Genomic DNA, 18,724 nt, shown 5'->3' with positions numbered 1-18,724 from the left:
AGCAGCAAGGCCTGAGGCGGGCAGCCAGCAGGCGGGAGGGGCCTGCGCCACAGCAAGATCAGCGAGAGCCCTGGAGGCCGGTCTGCGGAAGCACTGGGTATCCGCTGCACACTGTGACAGTGAACAGAAGCGGAACGGCTGGAAGGCAGACGGGACACCACCTGCAACAGCACGCACTTCAGGATTTTATTTTCGGTGAATAAGTGGACTTTAGGAAAATGCAACAATACATTCCATTATCTTTCCTGACAACAGAATTATGAACAATTTTGCTTCTCTGTAGCTGAGGGATTCCTTGTCTTTCAATGGAGAGATAATATAGTTATCTGAGAAAAGAACCTGAAACCATCTCTTAATTAGAAATCCAACCAGGCCTCCAATGATCTTAAATATGGTTAAACTGTCTAATAAAATGTTAAGAGAGTATAATTTTCCAAATGCGACTGCATGCACCTGACTGTCAGGAACATGCTGACTACACCTGCAATGTCGCTGGGAGGAGAGAAGGGCCGAGGCAGGGCAGGGCGTCAGATCCCTGGCCTAGGAACCCAGTTCATCCAACTCTGGGAACTGAGCCGTTCTGAGCATGGGCTGCATCCTTCGAGACTTACATTTTCCTAAATGGAACAAAACCTGTTCCTTAAGTCTGAAACCTCTGCTAAGAAAGTTAATTTTTCTTCAGCCAAAAAGCATGTATCCAATGCCTGCTCTGGAACAGCTGCGTATTAGGTTGCAAGCTGGATTCAGAAGATGGGGCCGCATCATGGTCAGAATGTGGGTCAACACCGACTGACATCACAGAATTGCCCCAGGCGACTTTAAGGCACCCGGACCAGGGCCAGGCCACACACAGGTGCTGGGGGCATCACCTTCTCTCCTGTGCTTCCCTCCAGACCCCCAAATTCTGGATGAAACTTTACAGATTCTTAAGCTACCATTAAGGCAAAACAGAAGTGACAGGCATCTTAATGCTTAAGATGGGGTCAGATTTTACAGTAAAATGATCTTCCATGACTGATGACACAGGCAGAAGCACTTCATCCTAAAATGACCTAAGAAGGGGATGCTCCAAATGGGCCCCCTTGATACAGCAACATTCTTTGACTATACTAAATTATTAGAAATTCTGGGCCAGGTGCAGTGGCTCACGCCTGTAATCCCAGCATTCAGGAGGCCGAGGCTGGCAGATCACCTGAGGTCAGGAGTTTGAGACCAGCCTGGCCAACATGGTGAAACCTCATCTCCACTAAAAATACAAAAATGACCCAGGCGTGGTGGCGGGCGCCTGTAATCACAGCTACTTGGGAGGCTGAGGCAGGAGAATCGCTTGAACCTGGGAGACGGAGGTTGCAGTGAGCTGAGACCACGCCACCGCACTCCAGTCTGGGCGACAAGAGCAAAACTCTGTCTCAAAAAGAAAAAGAAAAAAGGAAAGAAATTCTGTCACATTTCTTACTTAATTTTAGCTTGATTAATTGGAAAAATAAAAACTTTGTCTTGAAAATATAAATACATCAATATTAAAAAATCCATTGTATTTACCTCAGTACAGAACCAAGATGCCGTAATAGTTTTTAAACAATCCCCATCATTATGACTTGTACTTTGCTGTCTTAGGGATGAGGTAAAGACAGCAGGGGAAAGCACACGTGTTGGGGGTCAAAAATCACTGAGTGACATGCTTTCACCAGGCTGTGGGGTTTTCTTTTCATAACAAACATAACTAGAAGGCAATACTGTTTATCATTAGAAAGTGGTTTTCAAGAGAGCAGAAATGTCAAGCTTGGCCTCTCTGTGGAAGCTGGTGTAAGCACAGGGGTTTGCGGGGAGGCTGGGCACCAGGTGTGCACTGACCTGCTTGGCACTCCTCTCAAAGACCACGTACTGCTGACACTGGTCCAGGCGTCTTTTCCTCATGGTCCAATAATGCAATACCCTGTTCTCCCGCTGAAAGAGCTCATTCAAGATATCTGAGAGAAAAAATAAAATGATGTATGTTGGTGCTTGCAATCAATTAAAACAGCCGCAAAATTCCATTCACTTTTATTGAGACTTTTAGGCAAATGCCATGCCAAGACAGCACGATAAATAAAGAATCGTGCTGCTTTCCTGTCTCAGTGAGCATGTCGACCAGACCTCTTCTCACTCTCACCTCCATTGAGCATCTTATGATAAAAAGACCACTGAATATTTGAGGTCAGTCTGTAATACCTCCGGCTGGATGGATTTGTGGGATACGTGTATTTTGTAATATGCATTCGGCATAATGCACAAGTTGATAATACGCAATTCGACAATGGCTGAAAAAAAATCAGCATTTTTTTCAAGACTGTTAAAACCTTGTGTATACGGAGGTTTATACAGATTAAAGGTTGTATCAAAGTGGTGGAGTAATAATCAACAAGGGTGGATTAAAAAAAAAAAAAAAAAAAAACCAGGCCGGGCACGGTGGCTCACACATGTAATCCCAGTACTTTGGGAGGCTGAGGTGGGTGGGTGGACCACTTGAGGTCAGGAGTTCAAGACCAGCCTGGCCAACATGGTGAAACTGTCTCTACTAAAAATACAAAAATTAGCAGGGTGCGGTGGTGGGCGCCTGTAGTCCCAGCTACTTGGGAGGCGGAGGCAGGAGAATCGCTTGAACCTGGGAGGCAGAGGTTGCAGTGAGCCGCGATCGCATCACTGCACTCCAGCCTAGGTGACAGGGCAAGGCTCCATCTCAAATAAAAAGAAACACAAAACCATAACCCCTTAGGAGAGGAAAGGACATGAAGTGGGGAAGCAGAGAAGCATGAAGTTATAAAGGAAAAAAAAACTCATTACACAAACATTTAAAATGTCATAACCAAACAAGAACCACCAAAAACTAGTGCACAGACAAAAACTTTTTAAGAACTGGGAACATATGACACAGAATAGTCAACAGAAAAATAATGAACAATTCTTTAGAAGAAGAATGAGCAAAGCCTATAAATATGAAGTTCACAATTTAAAAAATACAGTCACTAAATATACAGGAACACATTTAACCTCAAACAATGAGACCATCTTTCACTGCTTTCCTGGCAGATGAATAAGATCCAGTGTTGGAAAGCGTAAGGGAACAGGTAATCACAATCGTCTATTATGGAAGAAGAAAAACTGAGTATGATGACCCCAGGGAATGACACTGAAAATGTGCATGCATCCCTTTGAACTGGGAATTTATCTTTCAGATGAACAGTGCTCACACAAGTATTCAAAACTGTTTGGACAAAGATGTTTGAACACTGAAGCGCTGGTTAGAACAGTGGAAAATGGGCAGCAATGTAGGACCCATCAATTGAGGGACAGGTCAAATCAACTTCAGAAACGCTATACTGGGTATTAAAAAAACAGCAGGTCTTTAAATTCTGACACAGAAAGATGACTAAGATATATTATTAAGTGAAAGATGCAAGTTGCAAGGTAATATAGTCTCATTTTTGTAACAAATTAAAAAGTGGGATGGGTGAGTGAAATACACATGTTTATATTTCTCTACATACTTACATTTATATGCACAGACAGCTTGCACAAAAGTCTTGACAGTGGTTACCAGTAGCTAAGCAATTAGGTAACTTATATACATTTGTACACTTTTTGAATTTTTGACACTAAGTCTGTTTTGCTCTATAAGTTTATGAAACAAACAAAAAACTTAAGAAAAATATTCCTGAGAGTGAAACTGCAAATCAAATAGAGGGTGCCTGGCAACTTTATTATATTGGAAAACCATTAATATAGGAAGTTATCCACAAATACTGAGCTCCTAGCAGGCTGCACTTTGTGATAAATAAGAACAGAAGAGCAGCATTTACATCCAGCCTAACAACAGACTCTCTCAATATTACCTCCAAAATAAACCCCAAATTTACTGACTTTTCTCCATCTCTACCATTATCACCCTAAATACCACCATATTCTTAAGGTGACAATACGGTGTCATCATTTTTGATGACAATAAAAAATGCCTTTAGACACTGCCAACTATCCCCCAGGGACCAGTGGTCATGCTGTTATTTTTACTCCACTGAAGAGGTAAACTGGTTTAGTGAAATAATTAAAAGTTTGAAATCTGAAGTCTGCTAAAAAAATTAAGCTGTCACTTACATGAAAATATCACACATGAAAATGCATATGAGCCAAACCATTTTTTCTAGTCTCTCATTTCCAGTCTCTGCCTGAGCCAGTACTCATTTTGGGCAAGTGAGCAGCAAACAGTGCGAAGTGCTCTCTTGGATATGGTGCCTCCTCAAGCTCCTGGTTGGGGGCGGGGGGGGGGGGGGTCTTCTGACCACGTGGTCTGAGATTTGTCCTTGCCTGTGCCTTGGGGTTATACTGTCTTTTCTGCCACCATTACTCTTACAGGAACTCAGTGTACTGACTCGAGCATAAATAAACCTTTCACCCCCAAGTAGGCTCTGAGGGAAACAGAACACTTCCGTTTTAATTCTTCGCAGCATCCAACATTAGGATATACAACAGCAAAGGCATAATGAAGATCTAATGAGGAAATAAATGAAACATAGTCTCCCTCTCACACACAAACGTGTGTCAAACTAGTGCAACCTAGAAAGGACCACAATATCTTCAATCACAAAAGACAGGACACAACCAACAAATAAAAGCAATATTGAGAGATGGATGAAAGGACATTATTTTTATAGGAAATGAACCAAGTAAACCAATTATCAATGCAAACAACTTGCTGGCCCAGAAGACTTACTCATGCAGAAAAACGGTTGCTTTTGTGAGTTGCACGTTTTTCCAGAAGAAAAACTCCATCAATAAAAATGTTTTACTGATAGAACTTAGAGAATTATAGTAGTGTAACAAAATTATTTTGTGACAACTAATAGATGAATCAGATGAGTAGACAGTGGAATGTAATGTAGAAAGTTTTTGTCTATCATATTGTTTTGAAAAGTGTGAGATGAATCATTTGCTAACTGATTATCACAATTCTTTTCCTATAAAACTCAACTTAGGCTGTGTAGCCCTGGTCAAAGTTACTTGCTCTGTGCCTTCGTTTCTTTATCCATTTTCCTTCCACATCAATCCTATTACAATTTAGTATACATTTTCCCAGACCTTTTTCTAAGCACTTACACACACATACACACACACACACAGACACACACACAAACATGGTTTCATAGGTTTTTATACTCAAATGACATAACCTACATATTATTTTTCAATTTGTTTTTATTAACTATGCCTTAGGTATACAAAATTGATAATACTTTATAGTGATAAAATTGGGATGTATTTTCTCAATTTGAGCTTTTAAAAATACTTTGCTTATAGGTAACTCTGGTTTTTCCTTTCCCCCTATTTATTTTTCACTTACTTTAATAAAATAGCCAATGGCAGTAAATATCATCCTGATTTTGCATTTTCTCCCTGTTTATATTCTTCAATTTATTCAATAAATTATCAACCTATTCAATATAATATCAGCCTATACATTTGTTTAATCTTTCATTATTAAACTAAGATCATTAGTAAGGACTTCATTAACATGAAATGGACATTTAAAATGAAACTGAGGTTGAGAGTTCAGAACACATCGTGCAGGCTCCTTCCGTCTCTTGCCAGGAATGCACTGGGCCGCCCCTGGGGATTCCCAGCTCTACTCACTTTTCACTTGCTGTTCAGGAGCTTTGATGTGCGTCACCATTCCTGGCATGTTCACACTGTTCCTGTGCAGGTATTTCAGGAAGACATCTGCATTCCTCCGAGCAAGGGTGCAAGCCTAAAAAACAATGGAGAGCAATGTGTTGCTAATTTGACTTCTACAAACGTGTATTTGGAGTACACATCACTGGGCTCTAATGTATGTCTTTACAACATTTATCTGGCCACTTTCTGATTTAGAAAATGCATAGGATAAAACCTAATTCAATTAAAAAAATCTCTCTTTCCTGAAGCGCTCTGATGACACCTGCTGCTACACTCTGCCCTATAGAGAGGCCCATGGGGCAGGAAACAGAGGGCAGCCCCTGCTTTATGGTCACAGAGGAAGGGAAGCCCTGTCTCTGCCCAGCCTTGAGAGCTTTGCACACCTGGCCTGCCCCTGGATCACGGCCCGAGACCTTGAGCTGCAGAACTCCGCTGGGCTGTGCCTGGATTTCTATACAGGGTAGACAGTAAACACTTTCAGTTTTGGGGGTGGTCATACAGTCTGTTTCTCCATCACAACTACTCAAACCAACAACCAATGAAAGTAGCCACAGGTGACAGGTAAACTATGTCGAGGTGGCCCAACTTAGCTCTCGTTCATAGTTTGCCAACCCTGGTTGGAGCTTTGTTATGTGATGTCATTGTGGTAACTGACAGTATGTGTTTATGTTTATGCAGCCAGATAAACCAAACCAGTTTCATTCATGTATTTTAAAATAGGGGTTTTATATAAAAGAATACAAACATAAAATCAAAGAAGGAAAAAACCCTTTAATTATATTTGAATTGGAAACATCCTGCACATTTCCTGTCTTGGGTCTGGAATTAATCTTTTCTTCAAGGAGCTCTATCTCCTTCTAGTGGTAAACGGTATTTAGAGCCCACAGTCTAGTCATCTGGGATGACCAGGGCTTTTGGGTTGGTCACTGTTTCCAGACCTTTTCAGTAGACGGAGCGAGGCTATATCTTTTTTTCAATTAAGAGAAAAACACATCATGAGCTTCTACTGATCCGTGTGAAATTTCAAGTTGTCTGATATGGTCTGGCTCTGTGTTCCCACCCAAATGTCATCTTGAATTGTAATCCGAATTGTAATCTACACATTAGGGGAGAAACCCCGTGGGAGGTGACTGAATCACGGGGTGGTCCCCGATGCTGTTCTCGCGCAGCGAGTGAGCTCTCACAAGATGTGATGGTTTTGTGAGGGACTTTTCCCTGCTTCGCCCTGTACTTCTCTCACTCTTCTCCTTCCTGCACCATGTGAAGAAGGACGTGTTTGCTTCCCCTTCTGCAGTGACGGTTAAGTTTTCTGAGGCTTCCCCTGTCCTGTGGAATTGTGAGTCAACTAAACCTCTTTCTTTTATAAATTACCCATTCTCAGGTATTTCTTCATAGCAGCATGAGAATGGACTAATACACTGTCAAAACCAAACAACAAGGAAGATGCTGAAGACTACGAAGGTGATGGCTAAGGACAGCTAAGCAACCTGCCTTGAAAGGGCTCCTATGGGTAGGACAAGCAGCATGTTAAAAGATAAATGACAGAGACTGCTTTGAAACACACCAAATATATTTAAATCCATGATGATACCAAAAAAAAAGTCATATGTAGAAGTTACTATAGCAACAATTCATTATCCTGAAAATGGCAAATAAAAAGGATCAAGCAAGCATTTACTCTGCCTTTTCTGGACAAACTCTATTTTAGAGTAACCAAATAGCTGAGAGGGAATAATTCTAGATAACCGAGGCCAAAGGGAATGACAGAATTAGAGTATCACCATTTTGCAATTCCTAAAAACCAGTTACCACCACTGGGTACTAACCCCATTAGCTGAAAGGTGGAAGGGAAGTACAGAGGGGTGAACTGCACTCACCATACTTGAACTACTGATCAATCTTCTTACCAAATAACAGAGACAGAGAACTAGACATGATGTGTCTCCTGAGCAACCCCACAGGAAGCACAAGCACCACTGGCAAAGTTTTCCAAGCTCGCTCGTGCTCTCTCACTCTCTCTCACCCCCACCCTGCCACTCCACCCCCACCACCTTTCAAACCAGCTCTGATCAAGGCTCACAACCTAACACAAATCTAGAAATTGTGGATGGTGTTAAATGACTCCACAGGATGTCACTGCCAATCTGGAATGGGGGAAATGCCACCATCTGAGGAACCTATTTCTTCAATTAATAAATAGCAATGAAAGGAGGGAGCATTGTTTAGATTCAAAGTGATTCCAAAGACATACCCAACCAAATCCATATGTGGACCCTGTTTGAATCTTAATTAAAACCATGTATAAAGAGGTATTTGTAGGCCAGGTGTGCGGGCTCATGCCTGTAATACCAACACTTTGGGAGGCCAAGGTGGGAGAATCACTTGAGCCCAGGAGTTTGAGACTAGCCTGGGCAGCATAGCAAGACCCTGTCACTATAAAAAAATACAAAAATTAGCCAGGTGTGGTGGCAAGTGCCTGTGGTCTGGCTCCCTGGGGCGGAGCTGGGACGATCGCTTAAGCCCAGGAGCCTAAGGCTGTAGTGAACTATGATCACACCCATGCACTCCAGCTTGGGTGACAAAGGAAGACTCAGTCTCAAAAAAAACAAAAGACATTTACAGAACAATCAGAAAAAATTTTTTTTACAATGCTGGATTTTAGATAATATTAAAGAATTACTATTAATTTTTAAGATAAGATAATGGTATTTTATTTGTATTTCTGAAAGGGAGAATTTACTGTTTAAATTCACAAATAAAATGATAAATCTAGAATTTTAAATAATCCACTGAAGGTGGATATAGGCCCATATATTGGTAATCAGTGAAGATGGGTGAGTAAAATAAGGGGAGAATCCATTCTCTCTACTTGTGTATGTATCTTCAAATTTCCACAATAAAAAGGTACTTAAATATCCTGTACACAAACACCACAAAATCCAAGTTGAACAAAGGAATCCAAAAAGGCTTGTGATTACAGATGCTCCTTGACTTACCCTGATAAACCCATTGTTAAGTTAAAAATATTGCAAGTCAAAAATGAACTGATTGCACCTAATCTACTTAACATCCCAGTTTAACTTAGCCTAGTTACCTTAAATGTGCTCGGTTTAAGCCTACAGTTACCCTGGCCTGCAGCTGGGCAAAACCATCTAAAACAAACCCTATTTTATAATCCCATGTTGACTATCTCATGTAATTTATTGAATGCTGCACTGAAAGTGAAAATCAATGGTTGTTTAGCATTTCATGTGCAGGTTCTACTGAATGCACAGCGCACTGGCACCAACAAGTCAAAAAATCACAAGTCAAACCACCGTAACTTGAGGACTGCCTATATTTTTGTTTTGTAATTTTACCTAAATAGCTATCTTAATTATATGAACTAAGTGGTATTCATTTTTCTTTCATACTAAATGGATCCTGGACAAAGAGGGGAGAATTCTAATGATTCCTTGAAATCCTAATAGTGGTCAGCATTTAGTAAACTTTTTTTTTTTTTTTTGAGACGGAGTCTCGCTCTGTCGCCCAGGCTGGAGTGCAGTGGCCGGATCTCAGCTCACTGCAAGCTCCGCCTCCCGGGTTCACGCCATTCTCCTGCCTCAGCCTCCCGAGTAGCTGGGACTACAGGCGCCCACCACCACGCCTGGCTAGTTTTTTGTATTTTTTAGTAGAGACAGGGTTTCACTGTGTTAGCCAGGATGGTCTCGATCTCCTGACCTCGTGATCCGCCCGTCTGCTTAAGCAGCAGGGACATGTTGGGGGTAGGGGCTTTAAAAAGGTGTTGACATAGTTATAATGACTGACTGTGGAAACTGTGACGGTTTTCTCACCCCGGGAGCTTGCTTAAAAAGAAAACCACTGTGGTGGGAGCACAAATTACCAGATATAATTTCCAAAGAGTTACAATTTATCCTCACAGACTGAACAATAACTCTGTCCGTCAGATGATGGACTTCAGAAAAAAACACAAAAAGTATTAGGTGTAACAGGAAAGTGGTCAGAGAGGTGAGAATGCTGAAGCAATGAGGAGGTAAGGAGGAAAAGTGACCACCACCCCTACTTTTAATGAATCTGGGTGGTGATAACAAGCAGAGCCTCAGAATTTCTATAAGAGCCCAAGTATGCAACATGGAACATTCAGCACCAAATGTTGCTCAATGTTTCAATTACTTTGAAAAATTTAACTCTTCCAAAGCACATCTGTGACCATGTATGACTAAATGTGACATACATAAAAATATGACAGAGCACTGTAGGCCCAACTACTAGGGAGGCTGAAGTGGGAGGACAGCTTAAGCCCAGGAAGTTCAAGGCTTCAGAGAGCCGTGATTGCACCACTGCACTCCAGCCTGGGTGACAGAGTGAGACCCTTTTCCTGAATTAAAAACAAAAAAAAGAAAAAGCAGTCTTGAAAAATTCCTCATTTAAAGCTTTTCAGAGAGAAAACTCCCAGCCTGGTCTGCATGTGACACACCTCTCTTGTCGGAAGCATTTTCTGAGTAGGTATCAGTGACTGCCACCCCAAGCCGTGTGGTGTTTGCACCGTGTCTCCTCCATGCCATGCTTACACATCTTCTGAGATGCAATCTTTGTTCCCTCTGAAGGGAATGAAGAGGCTGAGTTTCCAAAGGAAGATTATTTTAAGCTATATTTGTATTGTTTTTCACCAAATCAATCAACCAATCAATCGCTCTGTCTCCAGAATCACTAGGTATTGTGACTTCCAACCAATCCTTATTCATACAGATTTTCAGCTATTTCCCTGCGAAAACTAGAAAGACAGGGCAATCGCATATGAAAAAGACTTTAAGGTTTTCTTTCTTCAGCTGACTTCTCACCGATGTGATACTGCCCTTGTTACATTCCACAGCAGGCAAGAGCTGTGGGGCATGCTCCCTTAGGAAGCGATGACTGTGCCATGCGCACCTGGCAGGCAGGAAGCCTCTGCTGGGTGCACTGTCCGCAGCGCTGCCCCTACCTTCAGGCAGGAAGCCTCTGCTGGGTGCACTGTCCGCAGCGCTGCCCCTACCTTCAGGCAGGAAGCCTCTGCTGGGTGCACTGTCCGCAGCGCTGCCCCTACCTTCAGGCAGGAAGCCTCTGCTGGGTGCACTGTCCGCAGCGCTGCCCCTACCTTCAGGCAGGAAGCCTCTGATGGGTGCACTGCCCGCAGCGCTGCCCCTACCTTCAGGAACGCCTCCTTCTGCTCCAGGTGCTTGCTGATCATTGGTGTCACGTGGTCTGTCTCGGAGTTTGGGCCCAGCTTATCCGCCCCGCCACACCAGTCTTCTTCTCTCTTGTACTCCTGTTCCAGGCTCTCAAGGACGCTGCAGACCTGTAAGCAGGAAAAGTTCGAGGCTCAGACTTGGCATCTGCCATTGCCGACTGGTATCTCTGGAAAGCCCTTTCAGTCGGGCTCTGGGGATGAAGATGCTGTCAGGAAGATCACATAAGAAGGAGCCATGGGCTCTATCTGGCTGGTGAACAACTACAGGGTCAAAAGCAGGCAGACTTTTCAGAGCAAAAACAAAACCAAAGCAAATATCCTGTCTCTCTCTGCTGTGCTTCAAGTCATATGTTTAAATGACAAGAAGAGAGGTGTCTTCTCAGCTACTTTCTAGCTGATTCTTCTTTGACATCTAAGGTATACAGGAATCATTTTAACTCCAGAATGCCCTTTCCCTGCTTGACTTGCAACTGATTGGTTCAATAATGACTGACATGTCAACAATGATTGAGTTGTCCCAATAAATTAAGCTCAAAATAAAGTATCAGTGGAGAGTTCAAGAGAGGGAATCTCTCCCGACCTGCTCTGAGGTTTTGTAGAAAGCGACAGAGGCGTTGACGAGCTTGAGGCGATCTTCCATCTTGAGCATGAGCTGCTGCCAGTGAGATGCCACCTTCTCGGCGCAGTCCCGGATCATGTCCATATCGTAGTGGTTGGCCTGTAGCATGGCTTCTGCCTTCTGCTGCACCTGCAGCGCACTCTGATGTGTTTTCTAGAGACAGACAAGAAAAGGGAAGCCGTATTTGTCAGAGTGTCCCCACTGACTAGAAAGCAACCAGGATGGCTACAGTTACTCTGTTCTTCATGATTTTGTGGAAATACCTTCAGTTAATACTCACTAGGACGCTTCTAAAAGCGCAACAGACAGTTTAGGAAAAAAGGTTTTATGCCCAGGAACAACTAGGGCTATGTTTAAATTAGCTAAATGAAGGATGAAATTCATCAGGACCTCCCAGAATGGGTCTCAGTTGTAGGGTTCTTAGTCTGAAAAACAGCAGGAAAGACCCTTAACAGCCAAAGAAGCAGTTGAACTGTTTCAAGTTTATTATTCCTATTGATCCTTCTCATAATAGCTGCTGGAAGCAAATGAACAAGTAGAGAAAAGGTGGCCAGAGTGAACGCCTTTTATTTTCACTTGCAACTTAAACTTTGGACTCCAGTGAAAAGTTTTCAAGAACTATTGATTTTAAAAAGGAAAGGAAAAACAAATAAAAAGCTAAGAATGAAACAACTGTGTTCTCTGGAGGTCCACGCCATCTGATAAATCTATGCAAATAGCATGGCAAATGCAGTAAGATTTTGCTCATCTGTCCTTGCTAGAAGAGCCAGGACGGGCTGAGAAGTCAGCTTCTCTCCGGTGAGGCCGTAGAGCCAAGGGAGGGGGTGGTCAGGGAGAGCACAGGTCTCTGAGGATACAAGATTTTTTTTAAACAATAGCAAAACCTTTCATTTCACCTGAAAAAGTACAAATGATCCCATAAAACACTATATATAATATATGCTAATCCTTTACCCAGACACAGTGATTTATTACTTGCAATTTAATTACTAGAAATCCCTTGGCACAGTATACAGATGCCCAGAGTTTGCACCTCAGGAAGAGGTGTTAATGCATGTCCAATGGCATCAAGCAGTTGGCAATAAATTAATCTAGGGAATAAATTAGTGGCAACTTCTATAGCTTTCTTCTCTGGCTGACAACGTGAGCAGAGGAGGGGAGATAACAGTTCTGTAATCGAATGTTCTTTTTCCTTTGACATTACCTCGCCACTTCCAATCAGAACCATTACCCATGTGCCCTACCCATACCAAAAAAATAAAAATCATTAGTCCACATGCTGACAGTGAACTGGATGAGGCCTGGAATTAGCCTGAGTCATTGTGCTACAGTTCTGGCATACAGACCCTTGTCAAGGTGAACATGGCTGCTTTTAAGCAGGAATCTGAGGAGTTCTGCTGTTGGCATCGTTTACTGACTGACAGTGAATTCATGATATACACCTGGTCTTGGTGAGCTCTCTGCTTGGTTGAGGTTGGTAACATAGGAGAAACATACTTATGAGACCAGAAAGATACTACAAAACCTCAGCTGAGACTGCAATGTGGGCTCCTTTGTTCTGAGCTGTTCCAGATCAGAGAAAGTGCATCTTGCCAGGACCCCTACAACAGGAGAACAACAGGAACCCCCTGGTTTCTGAGACCGTTGGGATCCTTGCAGTGAGGCTGCCTGTCTGGGATGCAAATCCTCACCTCACCATGGCGCCACACTGTTTCCCTCTCCTGAAATCAACTGCAGACTTAGAAGCACTGTCAGTTTGGGTCTTCTGAGTTGTCTTTACCAATCCAGCCCCGTGTGGCTCCCATGGTCAGTGCCATGTGGGGGATTCAGGATGTTTGTCCTGAGGAATGAAAGAGCCAAAGCACAGACAGGCCCAGCGCCCTTACCTCAATGGCATGCTGGAACTGCTCGTGCTCTCGTTGGAGCTGCTCTGCCTCTTGTAACGAGCTGGCTGTGATAAGTCCGGCATTTAACATGGACTCTCCGTTGCGGATCCAACCCAGCACCTGAAACATTACACAGGGTAACTCCAAGCAGCGGACTTTCCAGAGAATCCTGGGGACCATCAAGGGTGAGATATGAGCGTGCAAGGTGGTCCAGTTGCTCTTGGCAGGTACAAGGCACTGATGGCTTCATCTTCCTCCTGGCAACAGCCTGATGTTCTTCCATGGTACCTGATTGCAAATGCTGCATCTTTTTAATTAGTTCTGTTATTTTTAGTAGCAAATGGCAAACGAAAAGGTGGAGGGTCCAGTGGATTGTTGCTACTAGTCCACAAGTCAGAACAGATTAAGGGCTACATTTTAGAAAACCTACTGACACCAAGAATTCCTTGATAATCAAGAAAAGCGTTTTTCATTCTCTTTCAGCATTTTTAGGACTGAAAAATTGGCAACCGCTTGAAAAGTGGGAACTAATTTATTTCATGCACTAATTTTCCAATTTAATTGCAGTGTTGAACGGCATAATAAAAAAGGTATGAATAACACTGTGCTACAATGATCAGGTTCAAACCATGAGCTTCTCAACTGCACGCACACTCAGAGGAAGTAAATTCTGACAGTGGAAACCACAGACTGTGGGAGGTCTTCTGGATAGCTGGGTGTGGAAGAGACCTCAAGTAACCTATATAATACCTGTTGCCCTCTCGTTTACTTAGCACAGAAGTACTTCTATTGTCTAAGCCCTCTCCCAAAGTTGGGGCTTTACTTAGAAAAACTTCAACTAAGTAAAACCCCAACTTTGAGAGAGGGCTTAAACAATAAAACCACTTCTGTGGCTGGGGTTTTCTAAGTAAAACCCCAACTTTGGAAGAGGGCTTAAACAATAAAACCACTTCTCAGCTCCTATTACAGCTTGGCTACAGTAATGTACAAGTCTAGCCAATGAAAGCAAAGCAGGAATCTCTGGGGAAGTTTGTGAAAATATTTCTTTTCTGACAGAGGGGCTACCTCTTTCTCATTATGTGTTCCCCTTCCTGATAATCTGGGATATGGAGGTGATGGCTGGAGCTACACCAACCACTTGGCAACCAGAAGGGAAAGGCCGCCCATCACCAAGATCTCAGCCTAATGTACCACGGGAGCACTAAATGCAGACCAGCTATCTTCTATATCCTGACTTGTCACATGGGGAAACACCTTTTCAAAGCCACTATTTTTTAGTCTCTGTTATAGGCAAACGCAAATCCTAAGGGATACATTTATTTATTCCGTTATTTCTTAAATAAATTGGTTTGTGTTTTAGCAAGAAGGAGCACTTTGTTAGCAGGTCACAACACTTGTTTATATGTAAAAATACCCACGCTACAGATGGCATGTGGGAGACCAAAAGGTGCTCTTTCCAACAGTTCTGACTGAAGAGTCTACCTGCTCCAGTGTGAGTGTCACCTACTTCTGCACCACCTCCTGCTCATGGTCCAGAGGCATCTTAAGTCCCCTCCAACCAAACTCACTTTCTGTTTGCTTTCTCTGCATCTTTCAGGGCACCATAAACTTTTCTCTCCCTCCATCAAGCCAGTTAATAAAATGTCATATCCACGCATAGAATCCCACTGGTACTGAGCCAAAAGCAATCCCTTCCCCATGTTCTATTTTCACTTTGTCATGCCATCAGGATGTGGTATTATGGTATCCTGATAACACAAGAAACGAGCCAGGCATATGGAGTCTGAGAAACAATCCAGATCCTAATAGTACTAGGCAGAAAAAGTCATGTAAGAGGCAATATGCTCAGGGTTTCAAGCAAGAGACAGACAATCAATATTGAGAGAAACCAAGGGCTGTTACCTTCTAGTGCTGCCCGTGCTGGGTGAACAGCCAGCCAGTCATCCTGGCCACTGGCTCCCTTTTCACACATTAGGGAAGGCTGTAATGGCGGGTGTGTGTATGTGCACATTATCTTATATATCAAGACAGCTGTGTTCTGAGCGGGCACAATCCTCCCCAGTGCTACAGGTCAGAATTTCCAGGAAGTCGATGAGATATCAAACGTCTGTAGCGCAGCCTCCCCAAGCATCCAGTCGCTTGCTCACCTGTTTCACTTCTGCCTGCAGGTGGCGAAGCTGCACGCACTGCTCCAGGTGTTTCCGATGCTGCTCTGCGGCTAAATCCAATTCCTGCTGCTTTTCATGAAGAAACTCCAGCAGGTCCTGGACCCGAGTTGCCATATCTACATCTCTATCGCAAAGCAGCTCCACGCCTGTGGACATTAAAGGGAGACCCCAGAATTCAGCTAGCACTTCAACCTGCTGTTCTCAGAGGCGGATGGCACAAAATCTGCTTTTGTGAATGATCTGCCCAGCTAGGGGCCAAGCCACTATGCTGAAGGGCAAGTTCAAGGAGGGCAATGTGTGTCAAAGCATGTACAGGCAATCAATCCACGTCCACATCCCATCCATTTCTACTCCCACAATGATAACTAGGAAAGTGTAGCATTCTTTACAAATGAGCGAATTTCAGGGTTTTTTGTTGTTATTCTCATTACATGCAGTTTCTTCTTTAGTAAGTATTTAATTTGTGTGAAATGAATAATGCAATATGCAGGTTGTTGTTAAGTTTCTAATACAATTCTGAACCTACAGTGACATCTGCTGGTAAAATATAAACTAAGAAAATGAAGAATGTGAAAATGTTTTCCTGGGATTATAGTTCATTTATATTATAGTTCATTCACAGAGATACAATATGTCATTGTGTAAAATTAGAATTTATGATACTTAAAATAGTATGTGAGAATATCATGGGTGAGTACTCTAACTATGTTAGAATGTGACTGTATTACATAAAAATGCAAAACATTCTTTTAAAGAACAGATATCCAGAATACCTATATCGTAGGAACTAACAAAATGTGCAGTCATCCCACTGAAATAAACTGAATTGCCATGAGGACATGAAGAAATCACAACGGACACATATGGAATGAGCCCTCTTACCAGAGGCCTGGACCTCATTGACATACTGCAGAAGATCTTGCCCTTGGTGGATGACGTCAAAAGTCAAGTTGTTCATGGTCAAGGCTTTGTCCGCATGGTGCTGGAGGCGCTGCTCTGCGATCGTGAGATCTTCGGTGTCGAAGTCATTCATTTGCTGAGAAAGCTCATCATTCCAAGACTCGAGGTCTGAGATAATCTGAAAGAGGAAGGTATTTAAGATCAAGACAAAAAATAAATACACGCAGCCACCTCTCACTCTGTACCAAGGAAGGAAGGAAGAGATGTCCCGCTGTCAAAGAACAGAGACGTCAAACACTTAAGATGCATGACTTTGGGGGTGTACAGATCACACCTCAATAAAGCTGTTTAAACAAATTAAACATAAATAAATAAATAAATAAATAAATAAATAAATGGACACAGAAGCCAGATGAAGGGGTTCCCACTGGTCAAAGATACCAAAAGAGAAGATAAATAAATTACCGAAACTACGTAAAATATATTGTATATACAAAAATCCATTAATATTCCTAATGGTGTTCAAAAATAATAAGAGAAGCTAAAAGTCAAAAAAAAAAAAAAGAAAGAAAGAAAGTAAAGATAAAGTATTTGGTGTCTACTAGAAGTAGACAGTAAATTGGCTGGGGGTGGTGGCTCATGCCTAGAATCCCAGCACTTTGGGAGGCCAAGGTGGGAGGATCACTTGAGGTCAGGAGTTCAAGAACAGCTTGGCCAACATGGCAAAACCCCATCTCTACCAAAAAATACAAAAATTAGCTGGACGTGGTGGCGTGCGCCTGTAGTCCCAGCTACTCGGGAGGCTGACATAGGAGGATCGTTTGAACCTGGGAGGCGGAGGTTGCAGTGAGCTGAGATGGCACCATTACACTCCAGCATGGGCAACAGAGTAAAACCCTCTCTCAAAAAAAAAAAAAAGAAAAAAAAAAGTAGATAGAAAACCAATCATTATCCTAAATATTAGCACTTAACTAAAAGATAAAAGAACATTTTATAATGAAGAATTCCTCTTTATAGATGAATCTAATTATTAAATGCAGAAAGAATAATAAAATTGGAAAATTGTTTTCACATTCTCATAAGCAATGATCATCAGCACACAGTGAACTACTGTGAGAAAAAGGCTGAGGGGATTTAACCACAGAAGGCTCAGCATGATGGTGCCTGAACCAGCCTCAGGGTCCCCAGGGAAGTGGGATTAGACAGGCCCAGCCTTCGCATGGGGAACTACAATGCACCACCTCGGAAAGACTCTTGCACAACAACAGAACCAGAATCAGGTCTTTGCATCTAACTTCTAAGTTTAGAGGAAACACCAGGGAAACTAAAAGTTACACAACCTAAAATAATACAAGTGAACAAACACTGAATGTGGGATCTGGTTCCTTTGACAACCGATCTAGTTATTTTAGCAAATGATGGCATGAAAAAAAGGGAGGAGGACAAAGGAGAGACAATTCTAGATTAAGAAACTGACCATTAAACACAAGAGCCAACCTCACATGCCTCCTAACTGAGGCACCCACGTCAATCTGAACACGCTGTGAGTCAATGACAATAAGAAATGACTGTTAAATTGGGGAGATGTTTAGTTGATTGTGGGGATGTAAGAAAATGGCCTCATCTTTTAGAAAAGCCATTAGAAGTGAAAGAGTAAGCTGGCAATGATTTTCTCTAAAACACTATAGCACAGCAATAACCAAAGAAGGTTAACCAGGCTGGTAAAATCATGCTGAATTTGTGGGACAGGCACATGGTAGTTCCATTGTACTGCCCTCTGTACTTTTGTATAGCTTTGAAGACATTCATTCATTCATTCATTCATTCATTCGAGATGGAGTTTCACTCTTGTCACCAAGGCTGGAATGCAATGGCGCAATCTCCCCTCACTGCAACCTCTGCCTCTGGGGTTCAAGCAATTCTCCTGTCTCCGTCTCCGGAGTAGCTAAGATTACATGCCCCTGCCACCATGTCTGACTAATTTTTGTATTTTTAGTAGAGACGAGGTTTCACTATGTTGACCAGGCTGGTCTCAAACTCCTAACCTCAGGTGATCCGCCCGCCTCGGCCTCCCAAAGTGCTAGGATTACAGGCGTGAGCCACCACGTCCGGTCATAATAAACTTTAAAACATAACTCCATACTCCTGCGGGCCATCAGATGTGGCATCTTCCTGGATAAGAGAGGAAACGTGGCCAAAGCCGAAACTGCTCAGATTT

The 18,724-nt window shown here is 42.7% G+C and overlaps 1 protein-coding gene across 4 annotated transcripts in view; it reads right to left on the bottom strand.

The window, feature by feature from the left end:
• Positions 1-18,724, bottom strand: part of TRIO (trio Rho guanine nucleotide exchange factor) — a 371,755-nt gene that overhangs the window by 129,275 nt on the left and 223,756 nt on the right. For all 4 annotated transcript variants that reach the window (XM_033178811.1, XM_033178812.1, XM_033178814.1 and 1 more), the window contains exons 14-20: positions 16,489-16,684; positions 15,586-15,752; positions 13,439-13,558; positions 11,514-11,705; positions 10,892-11,041; positions 5,665-5,779; positions 1,855-1,970 (exon numbers count right to left, since the gene is read on the bottom strand). In XM_033178811.1, coding sequence (XP_033034702.1) covers positions 1,855-1,970; positions 5,665-5,779; positions 10,892-11,041; positions 11,514-11,705; positions 13,439-13,558; positions 15,586-15,752; positions 16,489-16,684 — 1,056 coding nt within the window. The remainder of the gene's footprint in view (positions 1-1,854; positions 1,971-5,664; positions 5,780-10,891; positions 11,042-11,513; positions 11,706-13,438; positions 13,559-15,585; positions 15,753-16,488; positions 16,685-18,724) is intronic.

This window comes from Trachypithecus francoisi, unplaced genomic scaffold, assembly GCF_009764315.1.
Source record: "Trachypithecus francoisi isolate TF-2019V2 unplaced genomic scaffold, Tfra_2.0 Lachesis_group2, whole genome shotgun sequence".
NCBI lineage: Eukaryota > Metazoa > Chordata > Mammalia > Primates > Cercopithecidae > Trachypithecus > Trachypithecus francoisi.
Note: the sequence above shows the minus strand (reverse complement) of the source record. Positions and strands in the feature narration are given on the sequence as shown.